Source organism: Varanus komodoensis, unplaced genomic scaffold (genome assembly GCF_004798865.1).
Source record: "Varanus komodoensis strain SLA01 unplaced genomic scaffold, ASM479886v1 scaffold29_1, whole genome shotgun sequence".
Taxonomy (NCBI): Eukaryota; Metazoa; Chordata; class Lepidosauria; order Squamata; family Varanidae; genus Varanus; species Varanus komodoensis.
This window is the reverse complement of record NW_025335759.1, coordinates 7,772,711-7,796,923: the sequence shown is the minus strand read 5'-3', so window position 1 is coordinate 7,796,923 and position 24,213 is coordinate 7,772,711. Positions and strand designations below refer to the sequence as shown.

Genomic DNA, 24,213 nt, shown 5'->3' with positions numbered 1-24,213 from the left:
CAGAGGGCTGTCCAGTTTCTTTTTGAATGCCTCTAGTGTGGGAGAGCCCACCACCTCGCTAGGCAGCTGGTTCCACCGTTGTATTGCTCTGACAGTGAGGAAGCGCTTCCTGGTGTCCAGCCTGGATCTGGGTTGTGGCAACTTGAACTGATTATTCCGTGTCCTACACTCTGGCATCGGCAAGGAGATCTGCGACAGCCTGAGGTACTTATACACCTGTAAGTACCTTATAGTCTATACAACTGTTCAAAGGGTTACTGTGAAGGAGACAACACAACAATAAATTATTTGGCTTGTGAAAAGTGTTTTATAGAAACAAATAATGGCCTTGGGCCAATTGAAATATATAAAAAATAAGACAGGCAGGAAAACACACAAATCTGTCCACCTTCCCAGGTTTCCTTTTTGCAAAATTCTGCCGAATCTCTGTAATTAATCATTAGGCAGTACACTGAATTGCACCATATCCAGTATGAGTGTGTGAGGCAAATTCTACACATCCAGGAATATATTCTGATACACTCCACTGGGAATTACATCACTTTCCAGTACAGATGGGCACCTGTGTTGGAATGCTCCAGTGTAAGACATCTGCTGGGCACACAGCACTAACATGTCAGGCAGGAGGGTTCAAGAATAGCCCGGCAGCTCCTATTTCATATATAAACTGATTATCTCTTTCTCTCCTTCTATAGAATGAATACAGCCATTTCATGCCATTAAGATCCCATTTCCAAAATGATGCATCTGGGAGAAAGGTGACCACTGTGCAAAGATTCTTATTGACGTCCAAGTGCAGCTGCCCAAAGAGAGTCAAGGTTGGCCAACTTTCCCCAAATCTCCTGATGTATTGCACTACAGCTCCCATAATTCCTGGCTGCTGCCCATGCTGCCAGGGCTTATGGGAACCACAGTCCAAAGCTTCTGAAGACCACCAGGGCACCTACCCTGGTGCTAGATTTCTACTGAGGGGGAGATCAGAACACCATAATCAGGAAGGATTCTTGAAAGGAGGGGAATCCAAGAGGGCCTCAAATTCTCCTCAATATGCCACCTGGCTTTCAGTCCCATTGAAAACGAGGGGCTTCAGGCACCCCCTTTGACTCAACAGGATTAAAGACCAGCCAGTTTCCAGCCAGGCCCACCTACCTACAACGGAAGCACATTGACATCTCACTGAACAGAATTCAAGACTGCTGAGTTGGATACATGTTTTGAAAGGACGGTTGCTGTATTTTAAAAATGAGTGAAGCCACATTGGGTCTCAATGCCTAGTTACTCTGGGGTAATAGCTCAGCTACTCAAGCCCTGACTAAACTACCTGCAGGTAACTCCCACTGAAATCAACATGAAAAATGTGCCACATCAAAGCAACGTCCTTTTGCTTGCAGTGGAAATCCAACCTCGCAGTCCTAGGTGCATCAGCTCAGGAGTATGGTTCTTTGGATTCCATGGAACTTACAGGCTGGTAAATGTGCATGCGGATGAGACACAATCCTAGGCAGGCTTAGACAGAAAAGGACTTTCCACATCTGGCATGCCCCGCAAGCTGATTTCTGTCTGCCTAAACCTGCACAGGGGAGCACCTTTGTCTGGCTCTAACCCATTCTTTCCTGGTTTGCCGAAGGCAATGGCATCATTTCCACCCGGTTATTTTGGCGGTTTAATTGCAACGCAACCTGGAAGAATGAGGACGTATGATTTCAGGCTATGCTCTGCGTGCTCTTATGTGGGAGGAAGCCCCACTGAATGCAGCACCCCCAACACTGTACATGGCCTCGTACTAGTAAATGCTCTCAAAGCAGCCATTCCCAACCCGAATCCCCCGCAACCAGTGTTTTGCACTTCAATTTCCATCAGCCCCAGACAGCATGGCTGCTGATCAGGCATGCTGGGAGTTGTTGAACAAACTATCTGGAGGGCACCAGGTTGAGGAAGGCTCAGAAGGGATAAAGTGCAGTGGTAGAAGCACCGGTCTGCATGCTGCGGGTCCCATGTTCCATCCTAGCATCTCCAGCTAAAAGAGTGAGGGACCAGTGGATGGATAGGGCATCTGCCCGTGACCTGGGAGAGCAGCTGCCAGTTAGAAGCAACCAATCTTCTCCCACCTGGTGTCTTCCAAACATTCTGGACTACAACTCACATCAACCCCAACCAGCATGGCCAATTGTCAGGAACTGGCAGAAGCAGTAGTCCAGAATCTGCGGAGAGTACCTACCGATGCTTTCCATGGGAACTCCTATCAGCCCAGCCAACGTGGTCTCTGTTCAGGAACAATGAGAATTGCAGTTCAAACCATCTGAAGGATTCCAATTTGGGTAAAGCTGGAACAGGCAGCATTTGGCTACATGGACTATAGCTGGACCTGTTAGAAGGCAGCTTCCTACATCCTTGTGGAATTGAGAACACTGGTTGAGAGTCCTTCGGTGTGGCCTACCAGAACCTAAGTACAACAAGGTCCACCCATTGCAGCATTCTGCTCACACAGGGCCCAACCATCTGTCTGTGGGAAACCCCCAAGTAGGATCTAAGTGCAACAGCACCCTCCCCCCATGTTCCCCAGCAACTGCCACAACAGGCATTCCTCCATCAGGACTAGGAGCCACTGGTTAGTCATCCTTCCTGAAGTTGTCCAGTTCCTTTTGAAGCCGTCCAAATGGGTGGCCATCACGCCACCACAGGGCTGTGAATGGCTGCTTCTTCATGTTCTTCTTTCATGTTCTTCATGTCAGCCGAAGAAGCCTCTCTTTTACCCTGCCCATCCTTTATCCCTAGATGTAACACTTGTCCAAATGACTCCAGCGCTGCAAACACAGCAACTCAGGCTCTCCACATCCAAACTCAAATGCAGACCTTCTCCTTAAGGCACATCAGCATGGCTTCTTCCAGAACTGCTGGTAGCACACAAGAAGGAAATGTTCCTCTGAATGCCGGGATGTTCTTCTCTGGAACATCGCAGCCTCAGTCAAGGAGGAAGGGAAGCAGGGAAGACATCTGCCCCACAGGGCAGGTGGCACCCAGGGGCTCAGCAGCTTCCTCCAACCTGACACTCCCCAGATGTGACAGACCAGGGTGGCCAATGGGAGTCGCAACCCCTCTCACATCTGGAGAGCTTCAAGTTGGGCTGAGGGACCCTGGGTCTGTGGCTGCATAGAACACATGGGCTGAAATAACATCTCAGTCAGTGCAGACGAAGCAGTAAGATCAGCTTTTGCTCTGGGGTCCCGGAACTGGAAGGGCTTCCCTGACCTGGCAGAGCAGTTCTTGACCCCCCTTCCCTGAGGCTCTTCCACCATTTAGAGCAAGGGTGGGCAGCAGGCGTACTGAGATCTACTGGAACATCTATGCATGATTTGCATAGATCAGCAAGGATTTCTGGTGCCTGATCTATTTAGTGTTAGCATCAACAAATTGATCCTTCCCACCTCCCCACTTTAAATTATACTGCCAGAAGGAATGAAGCTTCAGCTAACCGGGAGCAGATGATTGTCAGGGAGCTTCATGTAGTTCGGGCTCCAAATTTTTGGGCTCCATACACTGAATTCAAAGTGCATGCCTTTTACACCATATGTGGATCCTGTGGCTGTAGGAAAAAAACAAAGTAGGACCAGGCAAGCCTGAACCCTGCCCACTTCTGATTTGGAAAACCGGCAGGAAAGCTGAGTTAGGAATTGTGTGTGAGCTTGGAGGGGATGTTTAAGTGACATGCTCTCTCCTGCACGACAGACGGACCTCTTAAAAAGCAAAGTTTTCCATTACGTCCAGGAAAAAGGCGCATTTCCTCTTACAACAGCAGTGGTACAGCTAGGTCATTTTAGAGCACAGACAATGGTCTTCTGGGGTGTTCCTTTACCCAACTGTGTGTGTGACTTCAGTTGCGAAGCACACAGAACACACTCTCTCCTCCTCCACCCACTCCTGGCACGTTAGAGCAAAAATGCAACAGCCCCGCTTGCCAAATCTGAATCAAAAAAAGGAGAGCCTCGGGGTGTGAGCAGTTTCATATTTTGAACTCACTGGAGTCATAGCACCTTTCGTGGCCACCGGAATAATGTGGAATCCGTGTCTGCTATCCTGGTGCTAAAAACATGTGACTTGGGGATAAGTATCATTTTGTGGCAGAAAGCAAAATCTATTTTAAAAGTAGGCATAGTAGATTGTGGACCTGTAACCAGTTGGCCTTGATTTCCAAATGTTTTTAAAACAAGAAAGGTGGCAGTGACCGCTGGCACCAGCCCGGTAGAGTCACATACCTGCCGACCCAGGTGCCGACACCTGGCCCGCATCTCCTGCCAGGGTCTGTGCGGCTGCTTGGGCCACTGGAGCCGTGGGGAGCCAGGCTCTGGTGCGAAGGCCCCGTCCTAGCTGTACTACTGCAGAAGGGGAACTGGTCATCTTGAATCCACCCCCCAGCCATTGCATGGATCAGGCAAGGGAGCAGGTCATGCTCCGCTTGCCACAAAAAGCACCACTTGCCCCGGGCAAAGGGCCCGATTTTCTAAGTAACCATAGTGTGGACATGCCCAAAGGGAACATAAGCAAGGAGGCCGGTGGGTTGATTCTCTGCCAGCGACTCTCTCTCTCTCTCTCACTCCTCTTTCCGGTGCAGCTTGCCTCTCACCTTGGCGGTCATGTACAGAGCCGTGAGGCTGCAGCAAACCACCAACAAAAGGCACAGGGCGGAGAAAAGGGGGGCCAGGCCGCCGTGCAGGCGGGAGTAGATGGGCTGCCTGGTGCCGTAATCCAGGAGCACCGCCTCCACCTGGGTGAGGGTGCACAAGGTGAGGAACACGTGGAAGATCTGGTGCCCCTGCCCGACGAAGTGGCACTTCCCCGGGAACCATTTCTCAGGGTAGGGGCAGGCGAAAAAGAAGGCCCCGACGAGGAAGGAGAGCACGTGGCACTTGTGGTAGAGAACGGCCGGGTCCGCGAGGCCTGAGGAAGAGGAGGAATAGATGCGGTGAAGCACCGGGCTGATATCCAGGGCGTATGCCACGGCGGAGGGCACCTCCTGGCAGAGTCGGCCCATCAGGGAGGAGAGGTGTGGACACCGGTATTTGGCGTAGCACGAGCCGGCACAGGACAGCCATGCCAGCAGGACGGCTCCCGGGATGTAGAAGCCCCCCACCCGCGCATGCCATGCCGGCTCGATGGCGTAATAGTAGTGCACCAAGGCGCTGCCGTACTGGTAGGTGGCGACCCCCACGTAGTCCAGGAAAAAGAAGGCGCAGTGCCAGAACTCCGACTTGGCCTGCAGGAGATGCGCCACGGCGCTGAACGTCGCGTAGACGATGGAAGAGGCGGCGATGATGAAGAGGGGCTGGGCATGGGGGTCCCCGCGGAAGTCCACGGTCCGGGCCAGCTGCCAGAACCGCACCAGCAGGACCAAAGCGGCCACCAGGTGTGTCCAAACATTGACCGCCTCATTGTGGCGCTGGAAGAGTGACAGGAAGTAATACCTCCACGTTCGGTTGACAGGGCGGTAGCCGGTGTGGATGTACGGCTTCCGGAAAAGCCGGGGAACGTCCAGTACCCCCACAGTGCAGGACAGGGAGGGCAGGGCTTCCTCCAGGAGCTGGGGGACTTTCCAGAAGTGTTGGGCGCTGATGAAAAGGCGGCTGAGTTTCTCGGACACAATGGTTGCCATGGCACTAAACCACAGAACCTGCAGCAAAGGGAGAAAGAAACCCTTTCAGGAAAAAACGTTTGGGCAGAAAAAGAGTCCTGCCACTCCCCAGCCATCTCCAACCTGGGAGAAACTGAACACAAGACTGACTTCAGAGTAAATGTGCCCAGGACAGAGTTGCAAAGAGGAGCATTTTCCCTGGCTGTAACCTTAAAAGCAGGGCAGAAAAGTGCAAGGTTCGTATTACTGGGCAGGATGGGGACCGAAGGCCTGGGCCCTGCCCCAGCCCAGGGCACCTCCCAGGTGGCCACACCCTCTTCCCAGCTCTGCCCCCTTTCCCCAGCCTCCAGTCACTTGGTATTCCCCAGCTTTGTGGTGGGTTTCCCCCCACCAGTCCCAAGTCTTCATCACTGGCAGGAAGCACTTTATGCTCCAATATCCAAGTTGTTTTCGTATTTTTGTCACCATCCCTTTGCCTCTGACTCCTCCCCACTGGAATGTGACCCCAAGACCTTCTCTGACACTGAAAGAGGTCCCCAGCCCAGTGTAATATAGCAGTGCTTCCATTTCCATTTCCAGTTGGAATGAATGCGGCCCTTTCAAGGAAACTGGTAAAAAGCCAGAGGTCAGCAGCAGGCCAGGCAGAAAGTCTGGTACACTGGAATGAGAGGCACAGTCTATCTGAGCAGTGGCAGCTTAGAAGTTCAACTACTGTACTCCAGAAGACCTGTCAGACTGACAATTATGGGAGCAGCAGCTCAACAGAGCCAGAAGGCACCTGGCTGGGGAAGGGCTGGTCCACAAACATTCTTCTTGTTTTAGATGTTGCTAATTATTATTATAAGTGGTAATTATGGAGAGGATCACTTGTGTGCGCACGTGTGTGTGTGCACACCTGCTTCGCTCTAGAATCTGAATCAGGACAGAGAATAGCAACTACAAATTTTGGCTCAGGCTGCAACATTTTCACCATTATTGCTTAATAAACTGATCTTTTAAAAGTTGATTAGATACCCCACTGAGTGATTAGCAATTTTTTTAAAAATTAAAAGAGTCATTCTAAAACCTGGAGACAGCAAGTCTAACCTTAGAAGAGGCATGCTAGCACATGCACACATGTAAAATGCCTCTTCTAAGAGGCTTGCTGTAAAGCATGGGCCTCTTCTAAGCTATTTTGTTTCTTCAGAACTCCTTCTCATATGCAAATGCAGCCAAATTAATAACTTTCACTTTCTGTCTACTGCAATCTATGACCAGATTAAAATAAAAATAAAAGCAAGGCACTGAACAATTTGCCATTATAAATAATCAACATTAAACAAATCAAAAATGAATTATCTGGCCTCACAAGCTTAATGCAACACAAAAGAATTGTGCAGCCTTTTCAGTATCTACAGAGACAATGTCTTACTGTTTAGCTGATCATCATTAGATTTACCGGCAAGCTTAGATAATAAAGGCAAAACTGATAGCCCTTAGCAGGGGAAGTGGATAATTCCTACAGTCAATGAGGCTTTTCAGCTTTATGTGAGCTTTGGTGCTGAACTCCATCCCCCAAACAGGTTCACTACCATGGAGCACTGTGGATTGCTCCATAAAGTGGAAGAGAAGAGAGAGCCAGGATGGTGCAGCAAGAGTTCTGTTGCCTGGTGCAGAGTAGAAGGGACCCAGGCATTTTCCCCATTCTGAGCACTTGCAAAATCATGCTTGGCATCTAATAAAGGGATCTCGGCCCTTAGGAACTCTGGCCCACCTCTGGATTAGCCTTCTCTGGCAGGGGTATGAAAAGTCATGTATGAAAATAGGAAACAATAGAAGTTTCCAGGACATGCAAGACAAACAGCTTGCTGTTTAATGGAATTGGAAATCTATTTATATATTACATTTGTATCTTGCCTTTTGTTCTTACAAAGATCTCAAAGTAGCTTACATAATATGACTCCTCCTGCTCTCAATCTTATCCCCACAACAACAACCCTGTGAGGTAGGTTGCGCTGAGTCTCTGTGAAAACCCTCTAGATTAATTATCACATTTACGTTTTCTCTCAGCGGCCCCTGGACCCTTGCTACCAAGCTCAGTTGCGATCACTGGCCAGCATGCAGCAATTCACAGGTACGCTGCCTCTGAATATGGAGGTTCCATTCCCAGGTACTATTGTGCATAGGCCTCTCTCAGTTGAAACCAAACTACTTTGAATGCACTAAATACACTTGGTGTGAGAAGAATGTTCTTTGGTCTGTCTTGAAATAAGCCCATTGGGTGACCCTGAATTCTGCATTATCGGGGCGGGGGGGGGAGTGGGGGGAGAAAATGGCTCTAGGCCCTGTTCATCATTTCATATTCACATGCCAGCAACAGAGTGGGCATCTCAGTCATAGGATGTATCCAGAAGGTCCCAACTTCAATCCCTGGTATCTCCAGGCAGCGCTAGGAAAGACCCGTCTGAGTGAAACCTTGGACAGCCGCTGCTGGTAAGTGTCAGCCACCCCAGCAAGATGGATCCAAGGTGCAAATCAATATAAGGCCGTTTCCTATGCACCTATTCAGCCCCTCACATCTGAGCCTGCCTGTGCATCAGCTTGATAAAAACAGGCCGTGTCTCCAGCAAGCAGGTGGATAACGTGCAGGTTGCCACACAGGAGTTCTGCCAATGGCCCCACAGCAACAGCAAAAGGCAAAGGGTGTCCCCATTTCAATGCTTTGCTTAACTGAACTCCTTGGGAATCACTGAGATTAATCCTACTTACAACCGTGGACCTGAGATACGTCCAGCAGAGACCGAGAGTCATGCATCAGTCATGCTGGACAATCCATTCGTTTGCTTCCATTCTGGGTGTGCCCTCCAAGAAATACCATCTAGCCTGTCGAAAACCTTGCAGGTGCCCAGGGACAAGGTTGCAAGGAGGCGGTTTTGCTTCTGCAGTGGCATTAAGGAGGCATCCATGAGCCGTGACTCTTCCTTGCTCTGCTTTTGCATTTGGAGCAGAGGAGGATATTGTAGAGTAGGGGAAAGTACAGAAAAGGCAACCAAAATGATGAAGAGGTTGGAGCAACTCTGCTGTGAGGAAAGGTTACAACAGCTGTGCTTTTTTTAACAAGCTGAGTACAAGAGATATGATAAAAAGGTTAAAGGTTTCCCCCTGACATTAAAGTCCAGTCCAGTCCAGTCCAGTCATCTCCGTTTCCTAGCCAAGGGAGCCAGTGTTTGTCTACAGGCAGTTTCCGTGGTCATGTGGCCGGCACGACTAAACACCGACTAAACACTGGAAGTGCAAGGAACCACCAATGAACGCTGTTACCTTCCCACCAAAGTAGTACCTTTTTATCTACTTGCATTTGTATGCTTTTGAATAGAGATATACAAAATGAGGAAAACTGCAGAGAAAGCAGATGACAGTTGATAGGAGAATCTGCTGTTATCTCAATGAAGTTGAACCTTGGAGATTCAGGAGGAAGAACTTGATATAACAACCCATTTGCATGGCCCTACCAGGGGATCAGATTTCATGGGGGATAAAGCTACCTGTGGCTACTAGTCATGAGGGCTGAATATTGCCTTTGGGATTGGATGAGTTGGGGAACATGGGTGGGGACTTCCCATAGACAGCAGGTTGGTCACAGCATGAACAGAATGTTGGATCAGGCGAGCCTCAGTCGGACCCAGCGTGGGGAGGGGGGTTCATCTGTTGTCCAAGATTAGGACGAGGATCCCGATTTCTAGCTCAGTCCCTGAACTTTCCAGGAATTTTAATGCAAAACAGTATTTTAAAAAATAATATTCTAGAATGGTGCAGTCACTTCTAACTGTGAGATGAATTTTAACCAGTGGACTGGAGAGTTATTTACTTTTTGAGCCCCTACTGGGTCCAATATATTATTCAAAGAAGGGATAAAATCATTAAAGGGAATTTGCCTTCATTTTATTATGCACGGCATTTGTTCTAAGGAACTCAAAGACAGTGTGTGTGTATTTCCCTACATTGTATTTTCACTGCCAGCCTGTAAAGTAGGCTAGGCTAAGAGACAGCGGCTGACCACAGGATCATTTAAGCAGTGCGCACCGTGGCTAAGTGCGGGGTGGAACTCAGAACTTAAGTCCCCCCACAGTCTGAGATGAACCTGCCACTCCAGAGCTGGGGGACCATTTTCAGACCTGCAGGTCCAAATGGCATTTCTTCCCCCTTCTCCTGGATTCTCCCTTTTCTTGCTCCCAATCCCGCCTCCAGCTCCCCTCGCTCCTCCCCATCCCGCCCTCGCTTGGAATTCCTCACCCCACTTCTGCAGTAGCATCAACATTGCCAGAGCCCCAGTGAAGAGCCCTGAAGTCAGCAGACTGGTCTGAACCTGCCAACTTCCTGGTTCCCCACGGGGGCTTTGGCAGGGCTGAGCAGAGGCAGGCACTGTGCATCTGGGTCTGGGGGTCAAATCCAAGGTGGGCGCTGTCGGTCTGGTGGGAGCCGATGCACCATGGGCGCCGGGTTGCCAGCCCCTACACTATGCCACAGACTAGCTATAGCCCAGGACTAGCGGCCCACTAGCCCCTTCCTGGTGGACTGCCTTGTGCTCGCTGGGAGTCTGGCTTCCTGAAAAGTGCTCTGAACAAGGTGTGCCTTGATCACACCCAGCATCGCTTTTCTGTTTTTACGTTCTTAACAAAGCTCCGAACAAAACTCATCCTTTGGGTCACTTAATGGGAGGAGGCCAGCTGGTGTCCTCCCAGGCTTTTGGACCAGAACTCCCGTAATCCCTGACCATTGGCTTATGGGAGTTGCAGTCCAAAAGTGCCCGCCCCAAACCCCCTATTCCCCCCGTTCTGCTCTGTGATAAGAGACCCAGAGCAGAACTTTAATAAATTTTAACTGATTCAATGGACACGGTGCTCCTTGTCTGAACAAAAGCAAAGCAAAGCAGTGGAGCAAGGAGGAACCGGCTCAGCCCAGCCCTGCGCTTGCTAACAAAGATCACTCGCCTCTCTGCTTCTTGAGAAATAACTTCTCTTGCCATTTCCATTACCTTAAAAACTAACTTAAGTGGTAGTTTTGGTAAGGCAAACATTTCTTTTCCCCTCAGACCATGAGTCAGAGGAAGGAGTGATGATCCACTGACTTAAAAATCCTTCTCCAGCACCTACCCTGAAACAGCACTAATTCAAAACAACATCCACGTGCTGTTACATAATGCCAGGGGCTAAGGGTGTGGCTTGAATTTTCTTGGACATGGCACCCTCTCCACTTAAAACAGTCTTCCCCCAACCTGGAGCCCCCAGATGCTTTGGATTACAACTCCCATCATCCCAGGGAGCTAGGAGCATTGTGATCCAACACCTCTGGAAAGAGCCCAGTTGGAGGAAGGCTGCCTTGAGGAATACGTTTGTTCTTACTCAAGGTTTCCTTTATTAAGACATTCACATACACCCTTTAAAATATTTATAATACAAAATAAGCACTCCCTTCACACTCTGTTTGCATCCCGCAAGTTCCTGGTTCATTCTCCCTCCCCACATAACACTTCTGGTTCACTGCTTGCACTTCCTAAAGCTGTGAAAGACCCTTTCAAGGGGCGGACACAAAGCGACCAGTGCCTCCCCAGGGCTTCTCTGTCCAGGGAAAACACAGTCCCGGCCCTGGCGAACGAGAGCGCCCCAAAGCCCAAGAACCCCACCCCTTGCAGGGTTTGAGCAACCCCAGTCTCCCAGCCCACGCTTCTCTCCTCTTCCTGATCACCCCCTACTTGCAAGAGTAGAAAAGATACATGGCACCCTACAGATGTTCTGGAAGACAATTCCCACAACTCCTGACCAGCAGTCATGCCAGCTGGGGCTGATAGGAGCTGCGATCCTAAACTTCTGCCACGGCTTGCCCCTGTATCAAAGAGGATTTTCAGATATAGGCAAAACCTCCCAGAATGGCCTACCAAGTAAGATGGCAAAAGTTTCAAAGAGTCAAAGCTTGCAGGTGGATCTAGTTCACCTTTACTCAGGAGTAAGTCCTGCTAAGTTCGGTGGGATTTCTTCCCATGTATACTTCACCTGCAAGGATTTTTTTTTTTTTTTAAAGATGCAATAGTTTGCATGCTTACTTGAGAGTAAGATTCACCAGATCGCCGCGCGCGGCTTACTTCTGAGCAAGCAAGCGTAGAGGCTCTCAATCCTGCAAACACAAAGACACACACGGACCTCGCTTAGTCTCTTGAAATGCTTCCTGGACTCGCACCCACAGATCTTGCTCTGTTCTTACACATCCCCCGATCCCCCTAAAGCCTGGGAATCCGAGCTCTTAAGAGAGGGGACCCCACCCCTTCCCATCGCGATGGCCCCCTTTTCTTACTGACCTCCTGCGCTTTCTTGCAGAGGGTGCACGTCTGGAACACGGAAGGTGGCGAGGAGCTGAAGAAAAAAGAGCGCGGGGGGTGGGTCACGAGCCTCGCCGGGCAAGGCCGCCCCTCTGCAGCAACGGCCGCCTCTCCCCGAGACCCGCCTCGTCTGTTTTGCTTTTTCCCACGCAGCTGCAGGCGAAACGCACCAGAAGCGCCGCCGAGCACTTGCGCCCACGAGGCGCGGCGCCCCCTGGCGGATCCGGCCGGCGGCGTGGAGGTGGGCGAGCCCGAAGTGGAGCAGGGTGGGAAAAGCGCCCCACCCACTCCGGGTGCGGAGGCTGCGGGAGGAGGGAGGCGACTGGGGAGGGGATGCGGGCCGCGCCGCGCAGGGGCGGTGCTCGGCGGCTGCCCCACAAGGGCCGGGGCCCCCCGTTTTGGGCTTCGGGCACGGGCAGCCCCGAAGCTCCGTGAGGCCGTCTACGCCTTCGCTCTGGTTCGTGGGCACCGCTGGAAACAAGGGGACGGAGGCCCCGATGGTCTCCACTGGATCTAAGTCCCCCGATGGACTGACTTTTCGCCCACAGTGCTTTCCCTCTTGTGCCCCCCCCCCGCCCTTAATCTTTCTTCCTGAGCTTTTTTTTTTTTGATAAAAACGCCTTCCCCTCCCCTTTGCTCATCCCTTTTCCCAAATGGAGGTGTCCTTAAGAGACCGTGTTCCTTAAAGGCGGGCACAGAGACTGACTGCAGAGCATGTGCAAACAGATGTAAGCAAATCCGTGCATTTGTCCTGCGAATCAGCCCAGGATATTCAAGTATCTGAGCACGACCCCTGGTGTCACTTCCTGCCCCTGAGGTGCAAAGGAAGAAGCAAGACCCGTGACAAGAGGGAATGTGCAAGGAGTGCTGCTTTTCCTTTGTCCCACTGTTTTTTAGAAAAGCTGCACTTACCAAAATTCTCTCTTGTGCACAGTAGTTCAAGGTGCAGGAAGGAGGCCTGCCCTTGCACCTGATCAGCAGTGGCACAGCAAGGTCAGGCTAGACCCTGAACCAAACTGGTTTGATAGACCTTTGCACAGTCATGTGCATAACTTCAGCTGTGAAGCTAGCGACTAATAGTTCCATTCTTCTGCCCCTGTCCCCCTCCATCAAGCCACCATTCCATACCTCTACACCCTTTTATTCTAACATGGTTTCCAGTCCAGAGTCTCCACCACCCATCCTGAGGGTGTACAGTTGTGCATTTTATGGGCACTTAAATCAGAGCACTGTCATCACAGTGGTATAAAAAGGAGTTTTCTCCTGCGACTCTAATGCCCCATTGCCTGCCATTCTCTGGGCAGTCATTTCCCACCTTTCCTTTGCTTCATGCTATGGAGCCCTGGATGGTGTGCTCAGAGGTCACTCCAGCTGCCTCACAGCATTTGAAACTCCTCTGTTGCAAAACGTGGGGTGGAATGTGAATGGAGAGGTGATGTTAGGGGATGGCCCATTATCTTTCATTTGGAGCTCCAAATTGGCGGGGGGGGGGAGATGTGACCCACCATTCTGCTGTCCATGGGCACTTGCTAAAATGAAGGTACAGGGCTCTTATGGTTCCTATTGCATCTGACTCGCCTGGGTGAGCTGGCTGTTGGCTCACATGTGCTTCGCCTTCTGTTGCCCCCAGCCACCCACCCACCCAATCTTTCCACCTGAGGTTTTTTATGTCCTCGTATGCCCTCCTCTCCCCTGCCCACACATCCCTTTTTATGAATAGGGGTATCCTTAGGAGGTAAAGACCTTTCAGGACATACAGAGACTTTACAGCATATGTAAACTGGCATATGGAAATTTGTGCTTTGTGTCTGGGCTCCAGCTCTTTCCTGTACCTAGCACCACCCCTGGAAGCTACTCCTGGAGGGGGCCAAATCCCTAGCAAACTGGTTGTACTTTGTCCTGGGCCCCAGCAGGGTTTAAATGCTACATCTTGATAAATTGGAAGAGCAGCTACATCCTGCAGTTGATGCCCATTCAAGGCTTTTCCTGTATTGCACAACCCCCAGCCTGTCACAGACCTATAGCCTCAAGGGGTTTTTTTGGGGGGGTGCCAAAAAGTTGGTAATACATCTGCCTTGCAGACCTTTTAAAGACAAAACTGTGAACTTTTTAAGGGGGCCAAAGGATATTTAGGGGGGACCTATCTCCTCCCAGCTAAAGTCCTGCAACTTGATGCTATCCTACTGAACTATAGTTCCCACCATCACCCAGATACCTGATAGTTGGGGTGATGGGAGTTGTACATTGGAGGGAATCATGTTTAGGAAAGACTCCTTTAGCTCTGTTGAAGTAGCAAATTAATGAAGAAAAAGTATGCCAAACATCAGGCAACTGTTCCATTGTAGAATGGCCATATGTCTTTTTTTTAAACAGAGGATAGTCTTCTGTTTGAAGATCTGCCAGAAAACTGCCCTCTGCATGAAAGCATCTTTCAGGGTTTTCTGGTCCAGTTCTGGTTTCTAGATCAAGTGCTATAAGAACTGTTGTGCACTGACAGTTCGTACTTGAGCAGCAGGCAGGTATACCAGTTAGCTGTCACAGGTGAGATGTACTGCATTACAATTAGGGTTAAGTTACAATTATTTCTGAATTTGCATTTAGCATACACGAATGATTTGTTAGGCAAATCAGTGACTGTTCACACTGGTGCTGCACAGCAAGGTCCCCCAAACTTCCAGGTCTCTATTAGAAAGGATCTGCTGTTTCAGTTTTAAATTTCAACTCACCCCACCAGCTTGTAGACCTACAACCTGTAAGTCCAGCCTGACTTGAGGAATGATTCATAGTTTAGCCTTTGCTTCCACTTTTTAAAGGTTTATACAAGACAATATAAAATCAAGCAAGTTGCAAAAGCAACTAAAACTTGACCCACCCAGGAAAGTGTAAGAAAGAAGAGCGGAGCATCTCCCCTTTCCTATTAGTAGACAAAACAGAGAAAATTTGGAGCTTGTGTGAAGTTCGGAATGCATTATTTCCAAATGAAAGAGTTAAGTACATTGTGAGCAATCCTCACATACAGCATGAGGCACTACAGGATAGTTCAGTTTCCCAGATCCAAGATAGTGCTCAGACTTCAGAGGGATTTGGAGCGCTTACCCACCATCCCCTACCCTGTTGCAGCTGGTGCAGAAAGGCACCAGCTGCCTCTGAGCACAGGAACATAAAAGGGGACATTTTAATGGGCAAGAAGAGGAAACTGGAGAAGCCAGGATATGAGCTATACCAAGACATCTCTGGTCTCCTTCCCTCCCTCTCCAAAACACTTTCCTTGTTGTTCAGTCACAAGGTCATGTCCAACTCTCTGCGATCCCATGCACAACACCCCTCCAGATAGCCCAAAACATTCATTTTTCAAAAAACCAGGATGGGGAGGCAGATTACTTCCCTGACCCTGCACAGAATGCTTGTAAACTTCTAAATTCGGGGGTTTAGTTTCTTCATAATAGGATTATGCCCTTAAGGGCAGTCATCTTAAAAGCAAGGCTTCTTCAGTTCTTAAAATCTTAAGAGGTATTGATACTAGAGGTTTTGCACTGGGAGAGTCTGTACTATCCCTATGAGATTATAGATGCACATTTTAATAGAGCTTTAAGGCCTTCATTCTTTACTTGCTCAAGCAGTTCCCAACTGCCTCTGAGTGCATTGGCTCATTACCAATATTGACTCCATAAACCTCAAGCCTTTTTCTCAGTTTGCAAGGAAACAGAAGTTCCCACCAGTCTATTATCAATTCTCATTACGTTTTCTTACACCTTGGGTTGACTCAGCCAATTCATGTCAAACAGGTCTTTTGCAGTACTAGCCTTTTATATACCAGACTGCACCAATTGTTAACCATCCTGAGATTACATTGGCACCTTAGAATCAAAGTTACATGAACTTTTAACTTCTTCCGCATTATGCCATTAAACATTTGCTGTTGACATATACGCAGTCCAATACTTTATTTTCCAGGATTCCTCAGTATTTTACAGAACATTTTAAAATCTTGAATTATTAAATAATCCAAAGTTTGTTCTTTCTTAGGGACTAGTACACTATGTTGTTATAAACCAACCCTAAAAAATGTGGGGTGAACTATCACTTCTGTTTATAAAGGACTGAGTTGTAAATTTTGCACTAATTCCTACTGCCATCCCAACCATTTAATATACGAAATAAGCCTTTTGCAATAGAACCCATTTTTCATTCTTTGGTGCCAACAATTTGACTGTAAAAGGCAGCCAAACTGGTGTTTTGGGTTTTTGCTTTTAACTGCTATGCTATGGTCCCTGTTATCTTGGTGCCGAAACAACCCTTTTCCAATATGTTAAGCAAAATACATTTCTAACTGTATGTTAGTAGACTACAGGCAACACAGGACAATGGATATTCCTGATTATGCAACAGCTTAGAGCTGTTTATGAGTAACAAAACGGCGGCAGTAAGTCTGCAATCCTGTATACACTTACCTGTAAGCAAGCCCATTTAATCTTCTGAGGACTGTACTGCAAGTCCTAAAACTATTTTGCTTGAAACAAGCATCCTGAAGTTCTCATGTGAAGATTCCTTGCTTTAAGCACCACAATTAATCTGAAGACTAATGTTTTTAATATGAAACTACAGCAGTTAGCTAGTTATATCGCTTGGCACTTGCATCCTCAGCTAACTTCTGTCTGTCCCCCAAACACTTTCAAATACGTTACAAGATTTCACCGGCAAGACATTTGCTATCTGAAGCCAGCAAGGAAAAGGCACCAAATTTAGTTAAGTCTATTTATTGATGGCTGACTAAATCTAAGTTACAGAGATGAGTAGTTATAAATGTTTATATGTTGAAGTGAGCAAGTAGATCAAGCACACATATCTGGACACAGACATGCACAAGAAGCAGCTTCACATTTATACAATTAAAAATACAGCATGAAGAACGTGGCACCAGCCATACTACTTTAATAAGAAACATTCCAAAAGCTTTGGGGGGGGGGTGGTCTCAAGTATATCAAGGTAGGCAGAAGGGCTACGAACGGATAGGTCCAGTCTCTGTGCTGCAGTTGAGAAAAAAGCCATATATTCCTTAAAAGACTTAAGAGTAATTTTTGAAGACTAGTGTTGTGATTGCAATATATGTTCAGCACACAGGTGTTTATGAAGAATCTTAATTACTTCAAGTCTATCTTAAACTTATTATGCTTCCACTTCCCACAACATATAGGACATGCAGTTCTGAAGCTGCCAATATTTTTGCCACATGGGGGAGCTATTTGATTGACAAATCTATTCTACAGCATAATAGTTTTTCTTCAAGCATAAAATAAATGCATGCTTTAATTCCGCACAGCATTGTTCTTGTCATCACGTCCCACATATTGCAAACTGGTAATGTTACCCTATGGCATATCTTCAATTAAATCCTAACCTTACTTTTAAAGAAACAACATTTAGGATCAAGTTGTGATAACTACAGAAATACCTCCCCCCAAAATATTAGATTTTCTGAGCTACTTACAGGCTTGTCAAGGAACCCACAGTGCATTAATTTTATTTTTTGTTAAAAGATGCAGAATTTCCAATTAAAGAAAACTGCCTTTCCTCCTGCTGCAAATAAATCTAACTTGAAGTAGTGATTTAAAACAGAAAATTGGTATGTTCCAACAATGAAGACCACATCATTCATATCCTTGACAACTTAAGCCTGTTTTTTACTCCAGTCTGTATTTACTACAGTTCAGACTAGAGCAGATTTCCAGCAACAATGACTTGGGAGCTGGCAAATCCGTGGATATTCCTAATTTTTTAATGAAACTTTTAAAAAGGCAAATGTTTTCAAAGACAGATCATGCTCATATGTTAACAAGGAGTTATTTGTTGGAAGTACAAGCATATCCAAGGAGGGAGGTGGTTCTGAATTGTTTGAACAAACAGCAGCTGACAACTGCTGAGGTGCAAGACAAAGGTCTTATTGTAAAACTGGAACAATAGGCAACGGCCACTGGACTATCACTAGCCACCGGATAGAGGAATATTGTTTTTATTCTAACATTGTATGAAAACATTCTAGCCAGAGCTATGCCTGAGTTGCATATTTTAGTCATGCTAGTTCCAGAAACAGTCACCTGTGATAACAGCACTGTGCAGCTTTATTAAGTCACTTTGTTACAGTAATATCTTAAAAGACTGACAAATTCTGAAGTGTAACAGATTCAGCATGAACATTACACTACATATTCCGTTCACAAATGTCAGAGCTGAATACAGCACTAGCCATCAATCCAGGAACAAATGCACTGGAGCAGAAGAATGCAACAAGATAGCTACACTGGAAAGACAACAGTTTAGAAAAAGAGTGAACATGAAAGGGCTCCCCTCTAGCTCCCCAAAGCAAGTGTACAGTTGGATCTAACTATACAGCTCTACATCAGTTTCTAGAAATTTAACAAAAAACACTGGCCAATACAGTCTTTGGATATTTAGACAAAGGGGAGAAAAGTCAGATTCCAAGATGAAGTCAGTCGCTTTCATTCTCACCAGGTTCTTTGCCTCCTTCTTTATTCTTCCGTACTTCTTCAATATGCTTGTCCTGACAGAGCAGAGTTAAGACAAAGCAGAGACATCAATGGACTCCAAGAATTTTTGGTCCTACCAAATCATTCCTTTATGTTGCTACTGACTAGACAGATATAATTACAAGCCTGTAGCTTCCACAAAGCAACATTCTATAGCATCCAGCTTTGTCAAGTGGTTGACTCAAGTGGGCATGTACAATGCAAGTTGAGTACTGAGAATCTTTATCATCCCAGCTTGCTGGCATTAAATGCATTTAAATGGGGATTGGCAGTTTATGGCTGCCAGATGTTTTTGGACTGCAACTCCCATTAGCCCTAAACAACATATAGTCAATGGCAGGGGCTGATAAAAGTAGGAGTCCAACATCTGGAGTGCGACAAGTTGCCCACACGTGATAAAAAGGAGTAGCCTCCACAGCTAAAGCCCTAGTTTTACAGTAGAAATCACCAGAATATGCGAAGACAAACCCAAGAACTATCTGCACTGTGGGTATGTATTCATATTTGCATCCAGCAATTCCACTGGCACTGGAGGAAGGGAAAGAAAGCAGTTTTCACAATGCCTCCTTCCTACAGCAATTTTTTGAAAATATATTCTGGAGAGTTGTGGAATCTGCCAGAATCTCCTGTAAGATGGCACAGAGAGCTGGAGGAAAAGCCAGTTTGTAGGTTCCATGTCCCTTCCTATCACAGCAAGGTTTCACTGGATCTCATGTCTCTCCACAAACAGAGGTCCTTCTGTTCATGGAGGTACACTATGGGCCCAATCCACTGTGATTTAGTCAAGTGTTGTCCTTACAAGGTCCAGAAAGCAGTATTAGGAAACAGTTAAAGGGGGCATTTCAGTGGGTGGAAGGGAGACTGGAGTAACCTGAGCCATTCCAGCCTTCTTCCCTCTCAGGTGCCCCAGCCAGATGAGAAAACGCATCTAGCAAAAATGCAGGCAAGAGGACACAGGTAAAGATTGCCTCCGCTACTCCTCCTAATCTGCACTGGATGCTCATAAACTGAGTTTGAAGACTTATGGATATCCATAACAGGATTGAGCCCTGAATTACGCATGACATATTGGTTGTTTGCTACTGTATAAACATTTGTTAAAATAGTTTTTATGACTATTCTTGCCAGTTGTTAAGGTAACCAGTGATTTAGTTCATATTCCACTCCTTATGGAGAAATTAGAAAGTCAGACTTACTTTCTCTCTCAAGCGCTCCAGTTTAGCAGCCATCTGTGCTTCTCTGTTTTCTTTGTTAGCTTCCATTTTGTGGGTCAATTTTTCCTCTGCCATTTTGCTGAAATTGTTATTCTCCTCAATTGCCTTCTGCAGCACCTCTTTTTCATGCTCTCGTTTCTCAGCTAGTTGCTTCAACACCTCAGCTTCATGGGACTAGAATACAGATCCATTCCATTTTTAGTTGAGAGTTGTCTGTCCGTAATTACAGTTGTTGGCTGTCTTACATATTATTTTAATCACTGATAGTGGCTGCAGACTGAGACAGTTAAGCTACTTCCAATCAGGGTACAGACCGAACTCTTAGCAGGTCCCCTTTTCCCTTGTTACTCCTTCCCCCGTTTAAAGCTACTTGAACATCATTTGGTACTCCTGCGATGAATGAATATATATGTATGAACCACTCAAATACAACTGCAGCAATTATATTAGAATCATTCCTTTAACTAGTTTTGTCCCCCAGATGTTTTCAGTAACTGGAATTTCCAAAAAAATGTAATAGTTTTGAAGGGGTTTTTATAGGCTACAATTTGAAGTATACACTTTTGTGGAATGCGCTGGCCTACAAATTATAAACATAAGCATTTAGAATTGTAAAAATATTTACCTTACGCCTTTCTTCTGCAGCTTCTAGTTTCCTTTGAATTTCTTCCAGTGAGAGATCTTTTTTCTTTGGAGGGGAAAGGGGAAACTCTGGAACAGCTTCTTTTGATGGTGGGCCAAGTATCAACTCAAATGCCTGCCCAGAAGCACGTTTTTCTAGTTCTTTCACCTGAATGTCTAGAAGAGATATTGCCATTAACAGTTACGTATTAATAACTGGGCTATTTTATGTTGACACACACAGCAATGGTTCAAGAAGTTCTCAAGCTAAAGGAAGTTTGCTACAGATCTAACCTGTTCAACTGGTTGATCATGGCTTCCCATTCCCCCAGGACCTTGAAGTCACAGTGCTCTGAGGGCCCTGGAAGCCAAGAGAATTCCAAGTACCCCCACCATTTTCATGTTTCCTTCAAAGAATTAATGACCAGAAGAAAGAAAAATTACTTTTACTTTACATTAGATGTTTCCTAAATATTGCACTCAAATTGTGTCTAGTCATTCCATCACTGGTTGGAATACTTTCAGGAAAAAATAATGACACTGTTCACCAAGTTAGAACAGAGACAACAGTAAAACAACTAATCAACCAGACCTGCCAAAGAACTTTAGGTTTTAAAGTTAATTAAACTACTGACTTGGCTTCAAGACCAATTACAAAATGGTTTTTCTAGACTGTATCTGTAATGTATGTATTACATCTAAGTAGTCAGCAGGCTGTCATATGCGGTATTTCTTTAGGAGCTTCAAGCTCAAAGCATGATTCGTAAATCTCATTAAAATAAGCTTGCAATTATTGCTGAAAGGGAAAAAGCACCGTCTATTCAAACATCAATAGACTAATGAAAATACTTACCAGAAGAAGCCATGGCTAAGCTAAACTCCAAAAGACTGTGCTGCAGGTAATCCAGTAAGTGAGCACTAAGAAGATGGAACCATTATTAGACAAATGGCAACAATATACAGAGCATTACCAGTAAGATCACTTTCATCTGAATATTCCTCTTCAACCCTTAGCTGCTGTTTTCAGGCATGTGTAATGTTAGCTTTTAAGATTATGCAAGCTCACATTTATGTTTTGTCTTCCACTAGCTTCTAGCTCTTTGTTTTTCAAGATTGGAACAGGCATGCAAAGCACTGTATTTTTAAAAGACAGCAGCCTGTATGTTATACATAAAAATTGAGCAACTAAGGATTAAATTATGATCTAATTTCCACCTCAAGCCTGGCCCCAACCTGAAGGGCAATCTGTTTAATAGCCACATGAAGTAAAGCAATCCTTGTGACTGCATTTCCCATGATACCGTCACAGCAACCTCATCTATGACACAAGCAATGTAGTTATATTACTCAATGTACAACAAAGCAGTGCCTTGTTAATAAAGATGTCTCAACACAAGATTTTATTTTAAATGTTATAGATTCTGAATAGTTCATACTTTAGACAGCATCTACCCTCTCACAGTTCTGTATAATTTTATAATAGTTTTAAGTTTATATAGTTCAATAATATTTTTAAGCAGAGGGTGGGCATCCGGGAAATGTACAAGTAACTTGTGAAGAAGGCACACCAATTTTCCCTTCAAGCTAGCTAGAGCAGACACTGCAGGAGCTGGAAATACCCTGGGGTACCTGAACACTTGAGGGACTTGATACTGGCACCTGGAAATGTTACATTTTTTTTTTCTACAGGCGTAAGCTCCTAAGATGCTAGCACTCAAAAACTGGAAATTAATTTCTAACCCTGAATATTAAGTTCCTGGGCAGCACTACTCCTTTTTCCCTTCCATGCTAATGGTTAAAAATTATTAATCTTTATATTGCTATTATATTCCCCAAAGCCCTCTCCCAAGAAGCCTCAGAAGATGATACACTCCTTTAGATCAGCAAATCTGAGTACAGCCATTGTTCTTGTAACCTTTGCGGAGGAAGAAAGCAAAAGGGCGGCTTACTAGGATAGAAATCTAGAATGGTTTGCTCGTCACCGACATGAATAAAGCAAGGAAACATCCGAATGTATAAAAATAACAATAACGCTTAGCGTTGCCTTATCCTAATCTCGCCCACATACGACTTTCTGAAATAGAAATGTATAATTGGTTTGGGCTCTAAGCTGTTCATTTTAGTTGTTCTCCCAGATAAACAAGACTGTTTGGGAAGAGGAACGCATACTAATAAAGCAAGCATGCGGGGAGGGAGAGCCCCTTTTACCAACGGACTAACAGCACGGCCGATACACCGAGACGGAGAACACCCAATAAAAGCCGCTCCCGGCTCACCCCACCCCACGAATTCACAGCGGGGCGGGACCAGGCGAAGCAGAACGGCAGCCAATCACGAGCATGAGGAACGCGAAGCAGCGGAAAAAGAGGAGGCGGGGCAGAGAAGCCGCGCCCACTTCGAAGGCCAGCCCACCGCACGCGCCGTTCTAGAACCGCACCGATTTCAAACCGCCTGAGACAGCGCGCGCGCGCGCGCATGTGTCCTCAAAGGGAGGGGGCGAGAAGGGGAGCTGGGCTATAACGGTAACATCCGGGCACCTGCTGCTTACTCGCCCCTCCACGCTTTCTTCTCCCCTGCTTACAGACACTTCAGGCATCCCAACGAAACAACCACCCCTCGCTCGCTCCCTCCCTCCGTCCCCTGCCAGGCACACCAAAACAGTCCGCACAGGGCGGCGGCAAGAACCACCTCAATCGCGATCCCGCGTTCTCTACCCGCCTTGATTAGGGTCCGGCTTTTCTCCCGCTTTCCTCCTTCCCCTCCAGAAAGCCTCTTTTGCATGCGGCGCTTCTCCCCGTAAGCCTGTCTACGCGCCCGACCCGGACCCTCCTCCTCTTCCTCGTAAAGGAGCTTTGCAGACGCCCTGAGGAGAGCGTCTGGCGCCCCCTCCTTTTAATCCCCGTCGGCGCGCTCGACAAGGCGGCGGCAGCGGCGCCGCCCCTTCCCCTCGAACAATAGCGAAGGGGCTACTCCTGTCAGAAAGGAAATCGGGGGGGAGGAAAGTCAAGAGAGAAAGCAGGGTGATTAAGTAAATCAGAGCAACCCTGACGGATTATCACGATAGCCATCGCCGCCAAGCAGACAGCAGAGTGCCGCCTGCCCCATTCGAAACTGGAGGGAGAATGGGGGGGGGAGTGAGAACAATGGCTGAGCCGCAAAGGCAGGTTCGCTCGCAGCCCTTTGTCTCGAAAAGGGCGCAGCGCCACGCCGCCTCCCTTTCTTTACATAAATGGAATCCACTGAAAGAGCCAAAGTCCAGGCCGCTTAAAATAAAGCGCCTTTTTGCAGTAAAGCCGCGCCCGAGATGCTCAGACACCTCCCACCAAGCCATTTCTCACACGCGCTTCAACAAAACCTCCCGTTTCGCTTCGGTAACAAAGACCATTCACTTCCCGCAGGCACGGACTCGACAGATCGCATCGCCCTTCCCAGCGGCCCCGCCTCGGATTCAAACAGGTTCCCCGCCAGGACCCACCTGCTCCTGTCACCGCAACAGCCTCACACAGACTCCGCTCCCAACCGCCCTGCCCGCTCTACAAAAGCGCCAAACAAAGGCACGTGACCCCGTGCCAGCCACGCCCCCTATTGGCCGAAAGAGGTGGCACGTGCCGCGCTGCGGGGGGGAGAAAAGAGAGAGAAAGAGGAAGGGGGGGTCTCTGTTCTTGCCACTCCCTCTCTTTCATGTCTAGGCATGGTGGGAAATGTAGTCCAGGGTAGGGCTACTCTAATAAGTTATAATAAAGAAGAAAGGAAGCGTGGAGGAAAGGTAATAGAGTGGTTGGCAGTGGGCAAAGCTCGTGGACTCTTTCTCTGGGGTGGGCGCAGCCGCCCTTTCCTCGTCCTCAGTGCCTTCCG

At 47.2% G+C, this 24,213-nt stretch overlaps 2 protein-coding genes across 6 annotated transcripts; both read right to left on the bottom strand.

The window, feature by feature from the left end:
• Positions 1 to 132: 132 nt before the first annotated feature.
• On the bottom strand, positions 133 to 12,094 carry PAQR7 (progestin and adipoQ receptor family member 7). 4 transcript variants are annotated; one of them, XR_006415228.1, is made up of 3 exons: positions 11,706 to 11,776; positions 2,219 to 5,665; positions 133 to 257 (listed from the first exon to the last, which is right to left on the bottom strand). XR_006415228.1 is itself a non-coding variant. In XM_044435187.1 (3 exons), exon 3 carries the CDS (start codon positions 5,645 to 5,647, stop codon positions 4,589 to 4,591), a length of 1,059 nt encoding a protein of 352 aa, XP_044291122.1. In that variant the 5' UTR covers positions 5,648 to 5,665; positions 11,706 to 11,776; positions 11,958 to 12,094; the 3' UTR covers positions 288 to 4,588. The 4 variants fall into 4 exon arrangements, 3 of the variants coding, with proteins under 3 accessions (XP_044291122.1, XP_044291123.1, XP_044291121.1); XM_044435187.1 differs by lacking the exon at positions 133 to 257 and adding an exon at positions 11,958 to 12,094 and having other exon boundaries at positions 288 to 5,665; XM_044435188.1 differs by lacking the exons at positions 133 to 257; positions 11,706 to 11,776 and adding an exon at positions 11,958 to 12,094 and having other exon boundaries at positions 288 to 5,665.
• A 4,789-nt stretch (positions 12,095 to 16,883) lies between these two features.
• Positions 16,884 to 23,914, bottom strand: STMN1 (stathmin 1). 2 transcript variants are annotated; one of them, XM_044435238.1, is made up of 6 exons: positions 22,308 to 22,969; positions 21,212 to 21,276; positions 20,363 to 20,535; positions 19,720 to 19,911; positions 18,486 to 18,537; positions 16,884 to 17,005 (listed from the first exon to the last, which is right to left on the bottom strand). In XM_044435238.1, exons 2-6 carry the CDS (start codon positions 21,222 to 21,224, stop codon positions 16,905 to 16,907), a joined length of 531 nt encoding a protein of 176 aa, XP_044291173.1. In that variant the 5' UTR covers positions 21,225 to 21,276; positions 22,308 to 22,969; the 3' UTR covers positions 16,884 to 16,904. The 2 variants fall into 2 exon arrangements, with proteins under 2 accessions (XP_044291173.1, XP_044291174.1); XM_044435239.1 differs by lacking the exons at positions 16,884 to 17,005; positions 22,308 to 22,969 and adding an exon at positions 23,834 to 23,914 and having other exon boundaries at positions 18,070 to 18,537.
• Between the last annotated feature and the right edge of the window lie 299 nt (positions 23,915 to 24,213).

Coding starts and splice junctions, on each gene's coding strand:
- PAQR7 (XM_044435187.1), bottom strand. CDS start 5,647: ATGGCAACCATTGTGTCCGAGAAACTCAGCCGCCTTTTCATCAGCGCC.
- STMN1 (XM_044435238.1), bottom strand. Junction 18,538..19,719: donor TGGAGCGCTTGAGAGAGAAA/GTAAGTCTGACT, acceptor CTGCTCTGTCAG/GACAAGCATATTGAAGAAGT. Junction 17,006..18,485: donor AGAAGGAGGCAAAGAACCTG/GTGAGAATGAAA, acceptor TCTCAACTGCAG/CACAGAGACTGGACCTATCC.